We start from the raw sequence: 20,898 nt of genomic DNA, 5'->3' as shown, positions 1-20,898 counted from the left end.
AAGACCAACTGATTTAAGCAAGCTTTAAAAATATGGAGCAAAATATAAAAATGATTCCAAAAATAATTTCTCTTTCTTTTGGCCATTTATACTTTTGTGAGGTGACTTTCTGTATAAACCATAGTTTACAAAATTTACTGGTGTGAGCCGGGTGGTGGTGGCGCACGCCTTTAATCCCAGCACTTGGGAGGCAGAGGCAGGCGGATCTCTATGAGTTTGAGACCAGCCTGGTCTACAAGAGCTAGTTCCAGGCTCCAAAACCACAGAGAAACCCTGTCTTAAAAAACCAAAAAAAAAAAAAAAAAAAAACCAAAAAAAAAATTACTGGTGTGTCAGACACTATACATAGTGTATAATTTTAACCTAACATGTTTGAAATAATTTTTCAGAGAGGAAAAAAATGGGCCCTGAGAGATTAATTTGTTCACAGAGTCAGAAGGGAAAACCAAGTCCTTCTGACAACCAAAGGAAATGTTAAAACACTTAGGATTAAAGGCTTAAATTAAGTATTCAGCATTTCTATTGATATTTATCAATACTGTGGTGTCAATAAAAATTCCTTTTCCTTATGATAACTATGGAGTGCAATTTTCTTTCAAAATTGTATTACATCTTATTTAACATGTGTTTGTGCGTGTGTGTGCATGCGTTATTGTGTTCCTGGGAGGTCAGGGGACAACTTGTGGAAGGCAGTCCTCTCCTTCCAACACAGAGGTCCCAGGAATCAGTCTAAATTAAGTGCAACTTCAATAAATACTGGCTACAAGTCTCATTCATTCATTCATTCTTTAATTTTGGGGCAAAGTCTTACCCTGTGGCCCACGATGTTTTCAAAAGTGCAATCCGCCTGCCTCGGTTTCCATAGGTTTAGGATTACATTGCTTAGCCCTACAGGTAATTTACTTAAAAGGCATCCACTCACGTTACAGAAATCCATCCTTGTTTTTTCTTCTCCTCACAACTCCTTCTTTAAGATAGGATTTAAGTGTGCAGCTGATGTTAGACTGAACCTGTCTATTCACATCAGGCTGGCCATGAATCAGGGATGATCCTCTTCTATCAGTATCCTGTGTATTGGGATTACCAGGCTAAGCTATTATGTCTGGCTAGCAACAGTTTCTTTAGAGTTATTGGAAGCCCTGTGAAGTAAGTGGTGAAAGATTCTAACTATGAACTTACTCTGGGCATGACCATTGCTTGGAATACTTACTCCTCACTAAGGAAATCAAATGCCTTGGACTTATCGCCAGGGAGCTGAGATAGGGTGCTGCTCCTTTTCTTTACGGAGGGAGTCACGTGAGAAGTGGGTGCATTGTACTTCAGATTCACAGGGGGTTCAGGCTTCTTTGTTGCATTACTTGAAGAGCTAAAAAGTCGGCTGAAACTAACAAAACAAGGAAACAAAGAAAATCCACAAGTATATCTATTATATGCACTGTTAAAACCAACCCCCAATTTTCTATAAGTTTTTATGCTCAAGAAAACTTCAAAGACTTTACATGGCAGTGAGTTAGACAATAGCAAAACCAGTTTTATAGTTATACTTTAGCCTGAGCAGTCAGTCACAGCTAAACTTGGACATTCAGGGGAAAGAAACTATTGCTTAGAATGCCAGACACCTAATAAGCAAGTTCCATAATGGAAGAGATGCTACTGTATATAGAAAGCTTCTACTGAACAAACACAATACAAAGGTTCCCCAGCTAGCTCCTACTGGGGACGATGTCACGGTGGTTGTTAAGCAGCAAGGTAATGACTGGGTAACGACAGCGGAAGCTTAGTGTGCAGCACGTACAACAGTCACTTCACCAAGTCAACTCATATCATGAATTCTCTACGTTCAATTTAAGTAACTATTTTCATGTCCACAGTTTTAAAATATTTATGCTTCCAGTAAACAGACTAATCCTAAAAGGGTAAGTTTTAACTTCGGTAAACACACAGTACTTCTGGTACAAACATAAAATAGCTTAACACACACAGACAAACCAAGCAGTACAAATACTAAATTCCTTTTCTTTGATGGGGATTCATGTGACTGTCAATTTTACAAATAATTCCCCACTATTTTATGTAAACTGACAGAAGATTCCACCAAATGCATAACCAACACAATGCAGCTTACGATAGACAACTTTGGGTCCTCAAGCACAGCCTTACCGAGTTGGTATGCTGTATATTAAAGAGAAAAACTTCTGTTTAGCTATTTCCTCCTAACTGGGAAAAGTCAGTACAATGTCTTGAAGCATCACCTATGCTTACGGTTCTCAGTGTACTTACAACTGCCAGATGCTTGACCTTTTCTTTTCTTGCATGGCTGGATTTTCTCGTGATGCCCTAAATTTTAAAAGAAAGTATTGTTATTATTATTATTTTATTACATAGGTGTTCTACTCTTTTCTCCAAAGAGCAAAAGACTGACAAAATTCATGGGATACACAGAGTCAACAATTAAATTTAGCAAACAGTTGCTTTGATCTTTCAAGAAACAACCTGCTAAATGTAACACTGCTTAAAGCAATTACTAAACCTTCTTAAAAAGCTCAGATTCTTGACAGGTTATCCCTATGTTTGATAAATACCCAACAAGCATCAATGTTGATGTAAAAAATGTTCTACTTTTTTGTTGTTGTTAATAAATGAGGTCTCACTATGTTGTATAGACTAGGTGTGAACTCTTGGTCACACACAGTCCCCTTTCAAGTGGCTAGACTACAGGAGCATACCACTATGACTAACAGTATGAAAGTATTTAAGATGGGTATAATGGCATATAACTCTCGCCTCAGAACTCAGGGGGCTGAGGCAGAAGGATCACAAGTTTGGGGCCAATTTGGAGCCAGAACTTCCCTCAAAAATAAAAAAAGTAAGAAAAACATTGAAAAGACATACTCTAGCTCCTGCTTTACAATCCTGCTTTATGAATCCCTGTTCTTATCTGAACTTTTCTTTCTTTCTTTTCTTTTTTTATCTGCATTCTGGTTTTTTTTTTTTTGGGGGGGGGGGTTTTCGAGACAGGGTTTCTCTGTGGTTTTGGAGCCTGTCCTGGAACTAGCTCTTGTAGACCAGGCTGGTCTCGAACTCACAGAGATCCGCCTGCCTCTGCCTCCCGAGTACTGGGATTAAAGGCGTGCGCCACCACCGCCCGTTTATCTGCATTCTTTTCTTAACTCACAAAACAGCTTGCAACCACACTGCAGGCCACATAATAAGTGAGCAGTGCTAAATATGATGTAATTAGAAGTACGTAATGGTTGGAAGTTAGATTTATAGACTAGTTTATAAATTTGATGTGATAATCCAAACTCAAGAATATGAGTAAATTAATGGGATGTCAGGTGGCAAACTTTTCAAGAGCTAGATGCCACCAATAGATGAGTTTTAAGAGCCAATAAAGGACAGCTATGTGTCCTCTCCCAGGTGCTAGTTTAAAAAGGAAGTCAGCTGGAATGCGAAAGAGTAAATTACTAGAGGATAGAAGTAGGGAGAGTAAATAAAGAGAGGCCGCTGGATTTGATGATTGAACTGCACTGCATGCACACACTGGCACTAAACTATCAAATATGAACCATTAAAACATGTTAATGATAAAAAGAAGGATCTAATTGGCTGAAAGATGCCAATAGAAGGTACATTTTGCATGAAGAGAAATGAGGGGGAAGTCAAGTGTATTTTTTTTTTTTTTTTTTTTTTTTTTTGGTTTTTCGAGACAGGGTTTCCCTGTGGCTTTGGAGCCTGTCCTGGAAAGTCAAGTGTATTTTATAAGAAGATATTAAATAAAGATATTTTTTCTATACTGCATGTTAAATTGACAGAAAAAGAATAATGTCAATTTTCATATTTAAAAAAAAAAAGGCCAAGGTCCTGTACTATCTCAAAAGACACCTAGTCTTTGGGCTATATCTGATCTTGTCCTATGACTAATCTAAATGTTAACTCAGAAAGTTTCTCCTAGTGAACAAATAAAATGGCATGAGCCCTCAGGCAGCACTTCAGTTGGCAACAAAGAGTGCATGAATCTAAGGAAACAACAAGAAACATCAGGGAACTCATCATACGGACCGGATCATCTCTGTCCATCGAACAGCTTCTTGAAGCTCCATCAGTCTCTCTTTGTACTGGTTTCTCTCCATGAGAACTCGGGCCATTTCCACTCTAGTAAACCTCTTCCTCTGGGCTGTGGGAATGTCACTCTACAATGATAAGAGGAGGGCAAATCACCCTGAAGTATATATTTTGGTGTTAACCTCATACTGAGACCAAATCTTTAGTTTATAAACATTTCTTTCAGTTTAATAAAGAAATGTTTTAACTTAATGACTTTAAAATGTCCTTATAAAATAAGGACACCAGACACTCAAATTTTTATTTAGGACTAAAAGGAAGTAGGCAATTTAATTTCTGAATATAAATATTAATATTGGGCATGAAAAAGAATTATTATTATTATTATTTATTTTATTTTTTTTTTTTGGTTTTTCGAGACAGGGTTTCTCTGTAGCTTTGGAGCCTGTCCTGGAACTCCCTTTGTAGACCAGGCTGGCCTTGAACTCAGAGATCCGCCTGCCTCTGCCTCCCAAGTGCTGGGATTAAAGGCGTGCGCCACCACCGCCAGGCATGAAAAAGAATTATTAAAATTACAAATTTTCAGCTAATACCAAATAGAGAGATTTAATATGCCCTCATAAATTTTACTTGGAAACATTATTCTAACATTTTAAATTCATGGCCTGCGACATTCAGAAAACGGTTACAATTAGTTCCAAAAGAGGTTCATTTACTTCAAACTATCAATCCATATACATTTTCAGAAGTCAACATAAATAGTGAACCTATTATCTAGTTGCTAAGGAACCAGACTATAACAGTAAAAACAAAGAACAACAACGAACCACCAGTGGAAACACAAGATTAAGTCAGAATTATTGCTACAGGGAATAGGATATGAATATGGAAGCCATACAGAAGTAAGGCTCCAAAGCGCATATCCAAGTTAACTTCCTTCTGCTGCTAATCTCTCAGTCTTCCTCTGCGGGAGCAGATAGGTTTAATGATAGGGTTTTGTTTGGTTGAGAGGACCATGTACATTTTAGATCAAGACTGAAATCTTGGAACATCTCATCAGTCTTCCACCTTTGTCTTCCTGCCTCAGAATTTAGCCCACTCTTCAAACAAAAGCCATCCACAAATAACAAAAGGACTAAATTCTGCCTAGAGGCAAGTGGATCTCTGAGTTCGAGGCCAGCCTGGTCTACAAAGGGAGTTCCAGGACAGCCAGGACTACACAGAGAAACCCTGTCTCTAAAAACAAAACAAAAATAAAAAGCAAAACAAAAATAAAGAAAGACCCAAATTCAGCAACACAGTAATAATAGTACTACTACATACATACTCTGGGAGGGGAGGGGTCCAGAAGCCTCCATACCAAAGACTAGTATAGTACTATAACGTTCTGTTTTCTTTTATTGAAGGGTGTTAGTGTTGAGGTAAGCTCTCACTACATATGTAGAGCCTGTCTATCCTGGAACTCCCTATGTAGAATAGACTGGATTCAAAGTCACAAAAGACTTCCTGCTTTAAGTGTTGGGATTAAAGGGGTGTACTATTATACCTGGATGTTTTTTGTTTTAAACAAGATTTCACTATGTGTAAAATAGGCTAGTACAAGTGACCTCCCTAAACATAGCCCAAACTTCCTACCACAGTCTTTTGACATGCTTGGATCATCAGTGTAGTAGTTTGAATGTAAACTGGCCCCTATAATCTCATAGGAAGTGGAACTATTAGGGTGTGTGACTCTGTTGGAGTGGGTATGGCCTTGAAGAGTGACACTGTGGGGGCAGGCTTTAAGGTTTCCTATGCTTAAGATATCTCCTGTCACCTGCAAGATACAGTACTCTCGGCCGGGCAGTGGTGGCGCACGCCTTTAATCCCAGCACTTGGGAGGCAGAGGCAGGTGGATCTCTGTGAGTTCGAGACCAGCCTGGTCTACAAGAGCTAGTTCCAGGACAGGCTCCAAAACCACAGAGAAACCCTGTCTCGAGAAACCAAAAAAAAAAAAAAAAGAATTATGATGCTGGGTGTGGTGGTGCAGGCCTTTAATCCCAGAACTTAGGAGACAAAAAGCAGGTAGATCTCTATGAGTTTAAAGATAGCCTGATCTCGATGAAAGAAGACAGAGACAGAGACCCACATTGGAGCACCGGACTGAAGTCTCACGATCCAAAGGAGGAGCAGAAGGAGAGAGAGCACGAGCAAGGAACTCAGGACCTTGAGGGGTGCACCCACACACTGAGACAATGGGGATGTTCAAGGCCAGCTGGCCGGGGTCTGAAAAAGCATGGGACAAAACCGGATTCGCTGAACATAACGGACAATGAGGACTACTGAGAACTCATGAACAATGGCAATGGGTTTTTGATCCTATTGCACGTAATGGCTTTGTGGGAACCTAGGTAGTTTGGATGCTCACCTTACTAGACCTGGGTGGAGGTGGGTGGTCCTTGGACCTCCCACAGGGCAGGAAACCCTGATTGTTCTTTGGGCTGACGAGGGAGGAAGACTTGATTGGGGGAGAGGGAGGGAAATTGGAGGCGGTGGCGGGGAAGAGGCAGAAATCTTTAAGAAATAAATAAATTAAAAAAAGAAAAAAAAAAAGATGAAATAAACCCTAAAAAAAAAAAAAAAAAAAAAGATAGCCTGATCTACACAGTGAGTTCCAAGTAAACAGGGGCTACAAAGTGAGAATGTTTCAAAAAGGAAAATTAGTGCATATTTTGGGGAGGAGATAAAAAAATTTAGCTGTCAGCCGGGCGATGGTGGCGCACGCCTTTAATCCCAGCACTCGGGAGGCAGAGGCAGGCGGATCTCTGTGAGTTCGAGACCAGCCTGGTCTACAAGAGCTAGTTCCAGGACAAGCTCCAAAACCACAGAGAAACCCTGTCTCGAAAAACCAAAAAAAAAAATAAAAATAAAAATAAATAAATAAATAAAAAATTTAGCTGTCATTTACACAGACTTGTTATGCTATTTTAAGATCTTCATGGAAATGTAAACTATGTGTGTGTCCTCGTTCCCTTCCAGTGCAATGAGAAAACAGTGACCAAAGGTAACTTAAGGGAGGAAAGAATTTACTGAGTTTATACTTCCGGGTCAGAGTCCAACAGGGGACCCACTCAAAGGAGAAACATAAGCAGAACTTAAGCAGAAACCACAGAGAAATGTTACTTACTGGCTTGTTTTCTAGCCTATGCTTGAGGAGCTTTCCTGTAGAGCTGAGAACCATCTGCCTAGGGATGGTTCTACCCATAATAGTATTTATTGCCTCTGCTATATCATTTAGCAATCAAGACAATCCCTACAGATCAGCCCAATGAAGACAACCATTCAAGTGAGACTTTTTTTTTTTTTTTAGGTGATTAATTATAGTCAGCGGTGCCGGGCGTTGGTGGTGCACGCCTTTAATCCCAGCACTCGGGAGGCAGAGGCAGGCGGATCTCTGTGAGTTCGAGACCAGCCTGGTCTACAAGAGCTAGTTCCAGGATAGGCTCCAAAGACACAGAGATACCCTGTCTCGAAAAACCAAAAAAAAAAAAAAATTAGCTAGCTCTTTTAGACCAGGCTGGACTCGAACTCCCAGAGATCCGCCTGCCTCTGCCTCCCGAGTGCTGGGATTAAAGGCGTGTGCCACCACCGCCCAGCGTGCCTATGTGTTTTGTGTGTAATGTGTATCTATATATGTGTCTATACACATAGATGCATATATTCTACAACATACATGTGGACAACTTGTGGGAGTCCGATCTTTCTACTATGTGGTCCTGTGGATTGAACTCAAGTCATCAGGCTTGGCAACAAGTACCTTTACATGCTGAGCCATCTTTGCAAGTCCATCAAAAAAATTTAATTAATGCCTTCTGCTGGATTCTAGGGATCAGGTACACATGTGGTATACATACATACGGGCTGGTAAAAACTTAATTTGTGTGTGTGCATGTGTGTGTATAAACACATGTGTGTCATAGTATGTGTGATGTGTGTGATTAGAGGATTTTAAGTTTGAGACCTGTCTGGGCTACCTAACAAAACCTTACTTATTAAAATCAGAAACAATAGCATGCTAACACAGGTCAGAGAACTGAACCACTGAGGAAAAGTGAGCACACAGCTCTAGAAAAGACATCATATAAAAAAAAAAAAAGAAAAGAAAAGACATCATATAGATATCATATAGAAATGAGAGCCAGTTTATTCACGACCCATAATACTAAATATTAGCAAGAAACTCCCAAATATCAAAAACTGTAAGAAAAACACCCCAAATCATAAGCTTACATCATCATCGTCTTTTGCTTTTTGCCTTGCATCTTCAGCTTCTGCACGAGCTCTAGTAGGGGGACAAACAAAACATGTTACTAAATTAATCTTTAAAAATAATGAGAGAAAATGTAAACAGCTTTAGTTACCACTAAAGAATTTTTTCTTTTTCTTTTTTTTTAAGATATATTTATTTATTATGTATTCAGTGTCTTGCCTGCATGTATCCCTGCAGGCCAGAAGAGGGCACTAAATCTCATTACAGATGGCTGCGAACACATGCGGTTGATGGGAATTCAGGACCTTTGAAAGAGCAGGCAAAGCTCTTAACCACTGAGCCATCTCTCCAGCCCCAGGATTATTTTTTCTTTTGCCCAAAGGTTAGCAGACTACTGCCTTTAATTTGGAAAACATTATCATAGCACTTTTTTTTTTTAAAGATTTATTGATTATGTATGATTATGTACGATGTGGCTACTGGGAATTGAACAGGACCTCTGGAAGAGCAGCCAGTGCTCTTAACCACTGAGCCATCTCTCCAGCCCCCATCATAGCACTTCTTAAAACAAAATCAGGTTGGACCAGGTGCGGTGGTGCACATGTATCATCTAGGCATTTGGGAGGTTCAGACAGGAGGATCAGGAGTTCAAGGTCATTCTCAGTTACACAATAAGTTTAAAGCCAGCCTCGGCTATATATGACCCTGTCTCAAAAAATAAACTAAAAAAATACAAACCCAACAAGGTTAACCATGGCAGCATAGGCCTATAATCTTAGCTTCTTGGAGTCAGAGAACAGGTATTCAAGGCCATTCTCTGCTACACACAATGAATTAGAGGTCAGTTACCTCAAGAACAGGAAACAACAACAAGAGCAAATTAAGTAGAGGAAAAATAATGAACTTTAACTTTAATTGAAGATTTAAGGGTTTTTTTTTTTTTGTTTGATTTCTAAAGATTTATTTCTTTGTATGTGAGCATATGAGTGTACACCAAGTAGTGTTTATCGGGCTGTTGTAAGGCGACTAAAGTGGGTGCTGGGGACTGAACTCTGGTTCTCTGGAAAAGCAGCAAATGCTCTTAACCATTGGAGCAGTCTTTCCAGTCCCCATTTTTTTTTTTTTTTAAGATTTACCCTATCCTTTGTTTATCTATTTATTTGAATATGTGTGGGGGTGAGGCAGATGTCTGTAGAGGTCAGAAAAGGGTGTTGGATCCCCTGAAGCTGGGGTTACAGACAATTGAGAGCTACTGGTGTGAGTGATCTCTGGTTCTCTGCAAGAGCAAGCAACAAGCGCTTTTAACTGCTTAGTCATTTCTCCAGTCCAAAGTTACAATTTTTGACACTAAGATGACTAGGAAAAAGGGGAAAAAGGCCAAAAAATCCCCCTAAAAAACTATAGGAAATGTGTGGGGGTGGTGAGGGTACATGCCTTTAATCCCAACACTCGGGAGGCAGAGGCAGGTGGATCTCTGTGAGTTCAAGACCAGCCTGGTCTACAATAGCTAGTTTTAGGCTCCAAAGCTACAGAGAAACTCTGTCTCAAAAAACAAACAAAACAACAACAACAACAAAAGGTACACAGGGAAACTCTGTATTGAAAAACAAACAAACAAAAACAAAAAAACAAAACTAGACCATTCTTGTTAAGGTACTGGTAGAGAGGCAGCTCATAGCAGAGGTAAATGGCTGAGACACTTTACTTTCTCCAGGTAGCTTTTGGCCCTTCCTGGTTTGAATGAGCTGAAGGCCTCAGTCTCAGGGTTATACCTACAATCCTTTGTTGCACCCTGGCAAGGTGTTTGGTTTACAGCAGAAATGTGTCCCAGGGTAGGCAGCCATAATCCCACACACATAGATGGTAGCTTCAGTGTCAAAGGCTAGAAGTGTCTGGCTTCCAGCAACTGTTGAAACTTACTTCCTGAGCTCCTCCTCCAGCTCTTTGTTCTTTTCTTCTAGCTTCAGCTTGGCCTGTTTCACAGCCTCCAATTCTCCCTGCAGCACATCTTTCTCACAGGTCAGCTCATCCACTTTTGCTATTAAATCATTCTTTACTACATTCAAAGCATTTCTAAAAAACACATATTTCAAATGTATCATTACAAATAACCTTTCTGTCTTTGAGACTAAAGTAACTGTCAATCATAAAACTGGACAACTGAGAACCTAACATTCTTCCTGATGGTTTTTTATAGACAGATCCATAAAACAATAGCTTAATGTTTGCTCTTCATACTTACCAAGCTAATAGTTGATAAAATAAGACATACCACTAATAAATAAAATCAGCATTAAGAAATATTAAACCCAGTTAGGCAGTGGTGGCACATGCCTAATTTAATTCCAGCACTTGGGAGGCAGTGGCAGGCAGATCTCTGTGATTTTGAGATCCCTGCAGTAGCCTTTAGTAACTATCGAGAAAGTAGTTTAAGTAGAAATAAACAAAGAAAAAAGTGGAGAAAAAACAAAGAAAAAAGTACATTCGGATATGTTGGGTGTGACCTCATTTACAGTTACTGGCATTCTGTGTGGATAGACATTACAAATTGACAAGTGGACCCTATCTGCTTCTTCGCATGACAAAGAACCTGCCTGTCTATTTGCTTAAGGGACTTAAAACCCCACAAACTACCCAAGAATATACAACTATGAAGGAGATCTAAAGAAGTGTCTGCACAGAGGCTAAAACCATTCATACAGAAATATAAAAAAATCAAAAGAGAATTATGGTGTTATTTTGCTTGTAACAAATAAAGCTTGCCTGAAGATCAGAGTGCAGAGCTAAGCCACTAGTTAGCCACAGAGGCCAGGCAGTGGTGAGGCACACCTTTAATCCCAGCACTCAGGAGAGAGAGGCAGACAGATCTCTGTGAGCTCAAAGCCAGCTAATCCAGTCTAAAAGAGAAATAGAGCCTGGCAGTGGTGGCTCACATCTTTAATCCTAGTACTTAGGAGTCACATGCCTTTAATCCCAGCAGTAGGGAGGTGGAGACAGGAAGGAATGGGCCTGGGAGAAGAGAGGAATGTAAAGTGGGAGGAGAGAAGTGTGGAGATGCAGTTTGAGGATTAGTAGAAAAAGGATCACGCCTTCAGTCTGAGCATTGGTAGAGGTAAGAACTCTCTAGTGGCTGGTCACTTTGTTTCTCTGATCTTTCAACATTAATCCCTATATTTGACTACGAGTTTTTATTATTAAGAACAATTAGAACTTGTGATACAGAAAATAAAAAATTGGCACCTCTTAGAGGGAAAAATGAGTGTACAACATATCCAGAATATTAAAATGTGTATGGTAGAAAAGAAATAAAAATTACATTTCTACAGAAATACCATAGTAGCCAGGCAGTGGTGGTGCACGCCTTTAATCCCAGCACTTGGGAGGCAGAGGCAAGCGGATCTCTGAGTTTGAGGCCAGCCTGGTCTATAAGAGCGAGTTCCAGGACAGACTCCAAAACTATAGAGAAACCTGTCTCAAAAAAATAATAGATAGATAGATAGATAGATAGATAGATAGATAGATAGATAGATAGATAAATTTCAGAGTAATAAAACTATCAGGACAATGAAGGGTTCATTACCCATTTCTCTATGTATGCAGAGATGTTGAGAAGAGAATGAAATTGGGTAGGGAGACAGCACAATGTTGTGTTACATTAACATAAAATCACTGACTTGGAAATAAGAAAATGTATTTCTTTTATTCCAAGTTAAACTTTCATACTTACTTGGTTTCCAGCAGCTGTGTATTCTCCAGTATGAGATTTTCCACTTCACGACCCATTCCTATCAAAAGAAAAATGATAAAACTTTGAAAATAAGTGTATCAAGAATTACATATAATTCCGGGCAGTTGTGGCACACGCCTTTAATCCCAACACTCGGGAGACAAAGGCAGGAGGATCTCTGTGAGTTTGAGGCCAGCCTGGTCTACAGAGCTAGTTCCAGGACAGCTAAGGCTCTTACACAAAGAAACCCTGTCTCAAAACACCAACCCACCCCCACCCCGCCAAAAACAAACAAACAAACAAACAAACAAACAAACAAACCCCCACATAAGCTATGGTCCTAAGCTTTATTATTTTTAATCTTTCCTTTAATCATATTTTGCCTGTCATTTATGTATTTATTGAAAAGATTATAAACAGGTAGTCATCACAGAACAAAGCTGAGGAATTTATTGGCTAAGTCTCTTTGCTACTGTCACTTTTGTTTTTGAGATGTGTCATGCTCTGTTAGTTTGTTCAGACTGTCTTAATTTCCATTGCTCAAATGATCTTCCTTCCTCAACTTCCCAACAGCTGGTGTTGCAGATGCAAGCCACCATCTCTGGGCTCTTCTTAGCCAGATCTTTATCTCTATCAATTACATTTTGTTTTGCATGGATAGGATTTAAGAAGGATCAAGACTTTTCTGCCAGATTTTTGTTTTGTTTTGTTTTGAGACAAGGTTTCTCAACTTGGAACTTGGTTTGTAGAGCAGGCTGGCTTAGAACTCACAGAGATCCACCTACCTCTGTCCTGAATGCAAGGATCAAAGGCATGTGCCACCACCCCCCCAGATGTTCTTAAAAAGTATCATTATTTAGGGAGAAAACAATGAGCATTGATAGGGATCAAAAATTATTTTTAAAACACAGCTGCTGTTGTAGGCTTCTGCCTAAGAAATTATATTTGACTAATAGAGGATAAGCAGAAGTCAGACCAAAGATAGAAACCCAAGGCAGATGAAACCTTACCAAAGAAATTATGGTCTTAAAGCCCATGCATTCCATGTAAAGCAAAAACAAAGAACAAGAAATGTTTTATGTAAAAAACAGCATGAAAACATATCATTAATCTATAAAGTTCTATGCATGATATGAAAAACATCTGGACTCACATGTTAGGACTCAATGTATAATGATGTACAAAAGGCAGAAATAAAAGTGATTTCCTTCAATCACAAGGATGGTCTCTGATATACTCAAAAATGCTTCACCAATTCTTCCCCACAATAATTTGAATATAATTATAATGAAAACTCCAAATCAGCACAACTAAGTATTCTACAAAGTGCCACATATCAAATAATTTTCAGTTGCCACTTTATAGAATTGTGCTTAATATTTTAACGAGTACTATATGTAGAGTATTTAATGTAAGATTCGATATAGTCATCCTTCAGAAATTAAGCTATTTGCTTCTCATAAGAGATTGAAGAAATAAAACAGTTCATTAGAGAATGCTGGGAGAAAACAAAACAAAACACCCCAAGCAAAACAAAGCAAAAAACCCTCTGCTCACTCACCCCAAGATTCATGAGATAATGTTGGAGAATGACACACAGAAGAAGCAATATTTATAATCCAGGAAAACCAAAAGGAAATATTTCTAAAGAATGTTATTTAAGGCCAAGGAATTAACATATCTTTTATTATTGGTGTTGCACACCTTTAATCACAGTACTTGGGAGGCAGAGGCAGGAGCATCTCTGTGAGTTTGTGGCCAGCCTGGTCTATAGAGTGAGTTCCAGGACAGTCAATGCTACACAGAGAAACTCTGTCTCAAAAAAGAAAGAAAGAAAGAAAGAAAGAAAGAAAGAAAGAAAGAAAGAAAGAAAGAAAGAAAGAAAGAAAGAAAGAAAGAAAGGAAAATTCCTAATGACTTAAATCATTTAAAACAAAACCAGCCTGGGAATGCTAAAAATTTAATGCTGATATATGGATTCCTGTTTTGTCTGTATTATAATTTTTCAAGTATTCTCAACTATCAGAAATAGTAGCACATTCAATCATTTTGTATTCACCACAAACTAAGGTGATGAACCTGAAAGCTTCCAAATTCCACCTCCAAAATGATGCTGAGATATTTTCCTTAATAACTAATGCTAATGTTTCAGTAAGGGTTCAGAGACACAAGAAACAATTCAGACTCTCTGAAAAAGTTTATACAGTAACTGTGACAAACTTGAAAACATTTAGAGCAGCATAAAAGCTAATTACAATTGTATGCACAGAAAAATAAGTCAGGCAGGAAAAAAATAATAAAAAGTATCAAATGAGAACAGCAGCCAAGAACACCTAGCTTAAAAAGCAGTAATAATAAATTATTTAAAACATACACACCAGAATATTCCCCTGGGTAGGCATCCCAAGAGAAAAATGGACAAGAAACTCAATTAGATTGTTTTCAGAAAGCAAGAACTAAACCCATTTATTCTAAAACAAGAAAGATCTGACAAAGAAATTGAATCTATATAGTAAAACTAAAAACTATATACAATAAAGTATAAATATTATAAAAGGAAAAAAATTGGGTATTCCTGAGGAACATACCTTATAATTCCAAAAGTTTCAATTAAACTTACACACAGTCAATAATGAATTCTCTTAAAATGTAGTGTATAAGCAGGATTATCCAAAACTTTTTATTTTGAAATGTATCAGTAAAACTAATTATAAGAAAAATACAACTTGAAGGAATTCTATCTCTATTCAGAATTGAAATATAAATAATATACACAGAAATTTTGATTACAGAAAAATAAGCAAAAATAAAAACAACAACAACAACAAAAAACAAACAAAGAAAAACACCCCATTCTGCAGTTTTTATTTATAACTGTCAAGCTAGATCTTCTCTGGATGGGCCCATGGCATCTGGATGATCTGCAATTCCTTGACAATGCATATATTACTTTACCTAGTTGTATACATTATTACAAAGATGAACTCTCTTTAAAAATCCTCTTAAAACGCCGGGCGGTGGTGGCGCACGCCTTTAATCCCAGCACTCGGGAGGCAGAGGCAGGCGGATCTCTGTGAGTTCGAGACCAGCCTGGTCTACAAGAGCTAGTTCCAGGACAGGCTCCAAAACCACAGAGAAACCCTGTCTCGAAAAAACCAAAAAAAAAAAAAAAAAAAAAAAATCCTCTTAAAAGCCGGGCGGTGGTGGCGCACGCCTTTAATCCCAGCACTCGGGAGGCAGAGGCAGGTGAATCTCTGTGAGTTCGAGACCAGCCTGGTCTATAGTTCCAGGACAGGCTCCAAAGCCACAGAGAAACCCTGTCTTGAAAAACCAAAAAAAGAAAAAAAAAAAATCCTCTTAAAGGACTCTCCATCTCAAAAGGTAAATCACAGATTTTGAAGTGAGGTAAAACTGTTGGGACTATTTCACATCCCCATTTACCCGAATGGTGTGCTGTGCTAAATCTGAAACAATGGTGAAGACACAGCTGTGTCTGACACAGTGAACTTATAGCCTGTCCGGGGAGACTGACCATAAACAACAGGGAAGTATGAGGAATGGCATAATGAACTTCAGTGCTACGGGTAGGCACTTTAAGGATGACTACGCATAGAAGGTCAAAGCAGAATTCCTGGAAAACATACAACTTAAGTAGAGACAAGAAAATGAATATATGCAAATATTTAGGAGGCCAAACACACAGGAACTGAAGGTTATGAGGAGAGTGAGAGGTCTAAGATGGACAGTTCAAAGACGGCAAAGAGGTTCACTTTCACTCACAGAGATAGAGACACTGCAGAATTGCATGTTGAGTCTGTTTTCTACTCTGCTATGTCCCAGTATCTAGAATGGTTTGCTGGGTGGTGGTGGCGCACACCTTTAATCCCAGCTCTTGGGAGGCAGAGACAGGCGAATCTCTGTGAGTTTGAGGCCAGCCTGGTCTACAAGAGCTAGTTCCGGGACAGCTAGGACCGTTACACAGGGAAACCCTGTCTCAAAAAACCAAAAGAATGGTTGGTAGCACACAGCAGTATGCAATCATCACACAGTAATAGAAGAGCAGGACAAGAAATGGAAGGGTGGTAACAGTTAACTTTAGGGTTCATAGAAAGTAGAGTTTTCACTTTTAAAAAGGAAGGAACCAAAACCAGGCATGGTGGTGCACACTAGCAATCCCAGCAGTAAGAACCTAAAACAAAAGGAATGCTAATAGTTCCAAAGACAATCAAGGCTCGGGGGCGGGGCTCTTAGTAAAAGATAGTGAAGTTGAAAATCCACAAGACTAATAAAAAAGCATCCTGGGAGTTGGATGACAAGGTGTATACTTCTACATTATAGAAAGCAATCATAGAGAAAGAAATTGACAAAAGGGTCATCCAAAATAAGTTAAGAAATAAGATATCAATGAAAAGAAAGGAAAATGAACTCAGGCAGCGGGGCGCACACCTTTAACCCTGGCACTTGTGGGGCAGAGAGTCAGGCAGATCTCAAGGATGGAGACAAGCCTGTTCTATAGAATGAATTCTAGAACAACTAGGGCTACACAGAGAAATTCTGTCTTGAAAAACAAACAGGAAAATAATTGGTATTATTTCTTTCAAAGATTAAAGGAAATTTAAAGATCCTTTCAGCAATTAAAGGAAACTTAATTCTAGAACAAACTAGCAAAATGAATAATGAGAGATAAAGAAATAGACTGCACTTAGTCACCAACCCAGGTCTAATTAGGGAAAAACTTTGGCTGGCACCAGTACACTCTACCGTATAAGCTTTATTATTGATCCCTGAATTACACAGAAACCATTGACCATCTTTTTAAAGGTGGAGTCTCACATGTCCTGAAGACAAACTTGAACTGTGATTTTTCTGTTTTTTCCTTCCAAGTGCTGGTGTGTGCTACCACAGCAGGTTTAGCTGTGTGGGGGTGGAACCCAGGACTTCCTGTATACTAGGAAAGCACTCTACTTACTGAACTCCATCGCTGGCCCTTATTTACCATTTTTGACTCAAGTATTTATGTAGGTAGCTATAAGTCACTCAGTTAAATATATACAATACTATAATCTGGAATGTTCTAAAGCTATACATGCCAATATCTGCAAAGCAGAAAAGAGTAGTTTAAGATAGTCCCTTATCTTCAATAGGGAAAGGAAACCAAAGAATTTTGCTTTTAATATGTAACTAATTTTCTGACTTTCAAAAAGTTAAATCTTTTAGATTTAACTAAAAGACCACCATTATTTCTACCTACTATATGGCTTAATTTTTTACAGGAAAAGAAAGTTATAGTATCACTGACTTCAAATTTTGTATTACTCACTACTAGGCTTTATAGGGCAATGTACATAAATCATCCTCCTAAGTACTTCATTCAAAGAGCAGTAGAAATGACATAATGATAAGTGATTCTGGTGGTTGTTATACAAGTCTAATATCAAAAACTTAAAATGCTGTATTCAGCAAGCATAAGTATATTCATCTCTCTCTGTTCACTGAGTGTGAATGCAACATCCTCAGCTGCCTCGGGCTCTCGCTCCTGTAACCTTCTTGCAATGACAGATTATAACAAGAAACTAACACTTGACAAAGGCAGCTTCAAGAAGAAGAATTTATTGTGGCTCCAAATTCACTGAATTAGTGCTCCCAGATCTGAAAAGAGAATCTTCTGCCACAAATGGTGGCACACACCTTTAATCCCAGCACTTCCTCCACAGGCAGAGGCAGGTGGTGAGTTTGAGGCCAGTTTGGTCTACAAAGCGAGTTCCAGGACAGCCAGGGTTACAAAGAGAAACCAATAAAAGAATAAATATTTTTTTTTTTTAAAAAGAGAGAGATGCTTCTAATAGTTGCAGAACAGAAGGATCCTAACTTGTTACAATAAGGGTGGATGGAGAGTTCAGCCCTAAGTGAAACAGCTATATCACCTCCTCTAAGGATCAGGGAGCAAGAAGGAAGAGGGGGACAAGAATGTAAGGGATGGAGAATAAGGTGATATGCTGCAAAAAGATGTCTCCTGGACATGACGTGGCCATGCACTCATGAACTCACCGCAGCCATGGTGACCTGCATAAGACCTTCATAATGCTGGACCAGTGCTTCATCAAGGAAGGAGCAGGGCACATGAGACTCCACCCCTCCCTCTGAATGTTAATGGCTCCTGGGTGTAGGTGCCATTTTCATCAGTGGTATACCCACTGAAAAGTAGCATGTGCTCCCATCAACAGCCTCTCTCATACATGCTCATGTAAGCAGCACACAAAGAACAGGAAAGCAGAAGGGGAGTTTCTTAGGATAAAGAGTTTAGCTGCAGAGAGGGACATGAGGAAGATGATGGAGTGGAAGTTGTCAAAATACATTATATATATGTAGGAAACTTTCAAATAAGACGTTTTAGATTACAAAAAAGGGGTTGTACTCAAAATACAATGAATTTTACTAAGTGTAAATTTTAATATGTACTAAATTTTAAATTCTTCCTAGCATTTTTTGAATTTATCTTTAAATTTGCTGAGTTTTCTAAGTCAATCAACTTTTTATTATATTTTTTATTGCATGTGTGCACAAGTAGATGCTATGATGTGCCAATAAAACCAGAGGATCCCTTGCAGGAGCCCATTCTCTCCTTCCATCATATGAGTCCTGGAACTGAACTCAGGTTGTCAAGCTTGCTGATATGCCTTTACTCACTGAGCCACCTTGCCACCTCAATCAATTAAACTTTCAAAGAACTTTTCCATGTGACACTGAAAAGGAAGATATAAATTTAAATATAGTTTCCTCAAGAACTACTCTTTCTGAGCCTTCCTTTGAAAAGCAACTCATTTAATTCTTCTAAAGTTTTCCTTAAGATTTTAATGTGGGGAGTCTATGTTTAACTATAAAGAGTTAAATTGAGCCGGGCGGTGGTGGCGCACGCCTTTAATCCCAGCACTCGGGAGGCAGAGGCAGGCGGATCTCTGTGAGTTCGAGACCAGCCTGGTCTACAAGAGCTAGTTCCAGGACAGGCTCCAAAACCACAGAGAAACCCTGTCTCGAAAAACAAAAAAAAAAAAAAAGAGTTAAATTGGGGGGGGGGGGGGCTGGAGAGATGGCTCAGGGGTTAAGAGCATAGGCTGCTCTTCCAGAGGAAGAGTTCAATTCCCAGCAACTACCTGGTGGCTCACAACCATCTATAATGAGATTTGGTGCCTTCTTCTGACCTGTAGGCATACATGCAGGCAGAACACTGTATACATAATAAATAAATCTCTAAAAAACAAACAAACAAACAAACAAACAAAGAGTTAAATCGGCAGACTTTTAAATCTTGATTACTATATATGTTTACATAGAACTTTCATGTGGGGAGATGAGGTTTAGGGTTATATAATCATTTATTATGTGTGTATGCATGTACTGCCTGCACATTTATCAGTGTGTTATATGCATGCCTAATGCCCGTGGAGGCCAGAAGAGGGCACTGGATCCTGTGGAACTGAAGTTACAGATGGCAATCCTGAGGTTCTAGAAGAGCAGTCATTGCTCTTAACAACTGAGTTATTTCTCCAGTTCTGTGGGGTTTATTTTTTGTTTGTTTGTTTGAGATAGAGTCTCACTGTATATCTCAAGTTGACCTTCTACTCACAAAGATCTCTGCCTCCTGGGGTACGTGGATTAAAGGTTTATACCGCTACACTCTTAACTTTTTGAAGTAGAAGTCTTCCTATGTTGCCTGAGCTAGCCTTTCACAGTTCACTTCCCTCCACACTCTGAGGACTCAAATGGTAAGAATGTACCACTATGCCTGGCTGAACTTGTCATTTAAAATAAAAGCAAACAAAAAACCTTTTCAATGTCAAGCACATAACTGATAATCAATAAATTTAGCATAAATTAATAAAAGCAATTCACTCATTCCATATTTACCTGACAAGTATATCACTAGTATGACGACAGTAAAAGAAACCTTTATTGTTGTTGAAGCTTAGTATCCACACAAAGCAAATACCTGAAAATTCTATAGGTTTAAATTTTCTACACAGTGTTAATCTACAAGGAAGGTATGATCCCTGGCTGTCTTAGAACTAACTCTGTAGATCTGGCTGGACTCAGAGATTCATCAGCCTCTGCCTCCCTAGGCAGAGGATTAAAGGTGTGCACCACTAATCCATCTGAGAGAGGTCTTTTTCCAATCAAACTTAACTGATGCACAGAAGAGGTTAGCTGGCTTTACTCCACAAATGCATCTACCTCCTACATTTACACACAATGAAAGATAATCCAGAAAATTTATAATGGAAGAGTTAAATACAGTACTTCCCCACCCTCCAGTTATGTGCTCAACAACACAACTTTTTTTTTTGTTTTGTTTTGGGAAGGAGACGACCCAGCAGCAGTGGCTAGGAATTGGGCTACAACCCTAGCTTAACACAAGCTTTAAAATGACTGCATTTACTAGAGAGGTAAAAATTAATGCTCTAGGAATGTAAAAAAAGTTCAAGTGTTATATTGCCTATTTAATTAAGTTCAACAAAACACAATGAAATTTATATAAGAACTATTTGCCCTACCAATCATACATGTACACACATCGCATTTGTTCCTGATGTATAATATCTATTCTTAGAATACAGCAATTCAATAAACTGTGTGATTTAAATTAAAAATATAAATTTAAAAGCAAATTCAATTTTTATCATTTCTATATATAAAGATGTTTTTATTAATACTTTTACAATATCAAATTATATGTTCTAAGAAATTCTGAAAGTATAATAACCTTGTATCATCAGGCAATCAGGACATTTTAGACAAATTTTCAATCAAGCCATTAATGAAATCTATTTTTAAACATTATGGAACTTCTCCAGAGGAGCTG

The 20,898-nt window shown here is 38.6% G+C and overlaps 1 protein-coding gene across 6 annotated transcripts in view; it reads right to left on the bottom strand.

The window, feature by feature from the left end:
• Spag9 (sperm associated antigen 9) overlaps positions 1 to 20,898 on the bottom strand; it is a 134,110-nt gene that overhangs the window by 30,325 nt on the left and 82,887 nt on the right. For all 6 annotated transcript variants that reach the window (XM_057773462.1, XM_057773457.1, XM_057773458.1 and 3 more), the window contains 6 exons: positions 12,042 to 12,099; positions 10,235 to 10,387; positions 8,335 to 8,386; positions 4,063 to 4,193; positions 2,281 to 2,337; positions 1,211 to 1,384 (listed from right to left, as the gene is read on the bottom strand). In XM_057773462.1, the coding sequence (XP_057629445.1) occupies positions 1,211 to 1,384; positions 2,281 to 2,337; positions 4,063 to 4,193; positions 8,335 to 8,386; positions 10,235 to 10,387; positions 12,042 to 12,099 (625 nt within the window). The remainder of the gene's footprint in view (positions 1 to 1,210; positions 1,385 to 2,280; positions 2,338 to 4,062; positions 4,194 to 8,334; positions 8,387 to 10,234; positions 10,388 to 12,041; positions 12,100 to 20,898) is intronic.

The sequence above is a fragment of the Chionomys nivalis genome, chromosome 7 (genome assembly GCF_950005125.1).
Source record: "Chionomys nivalis chromosome 7, mChiNiv1.1, whole genome shotgun sequence".
Taxonomy (NCBI): domain Eukaryota; kingdom Metazoa; phylum Chordata; class Mammalia; order Rodentia; family Cricetidae; genus Chionomys; species Chionomys nivalis.
Note: the sequence above shows the minus strand (reverse complement) of the source record. Positions and strands in the feature narration are given on the sequence as shown.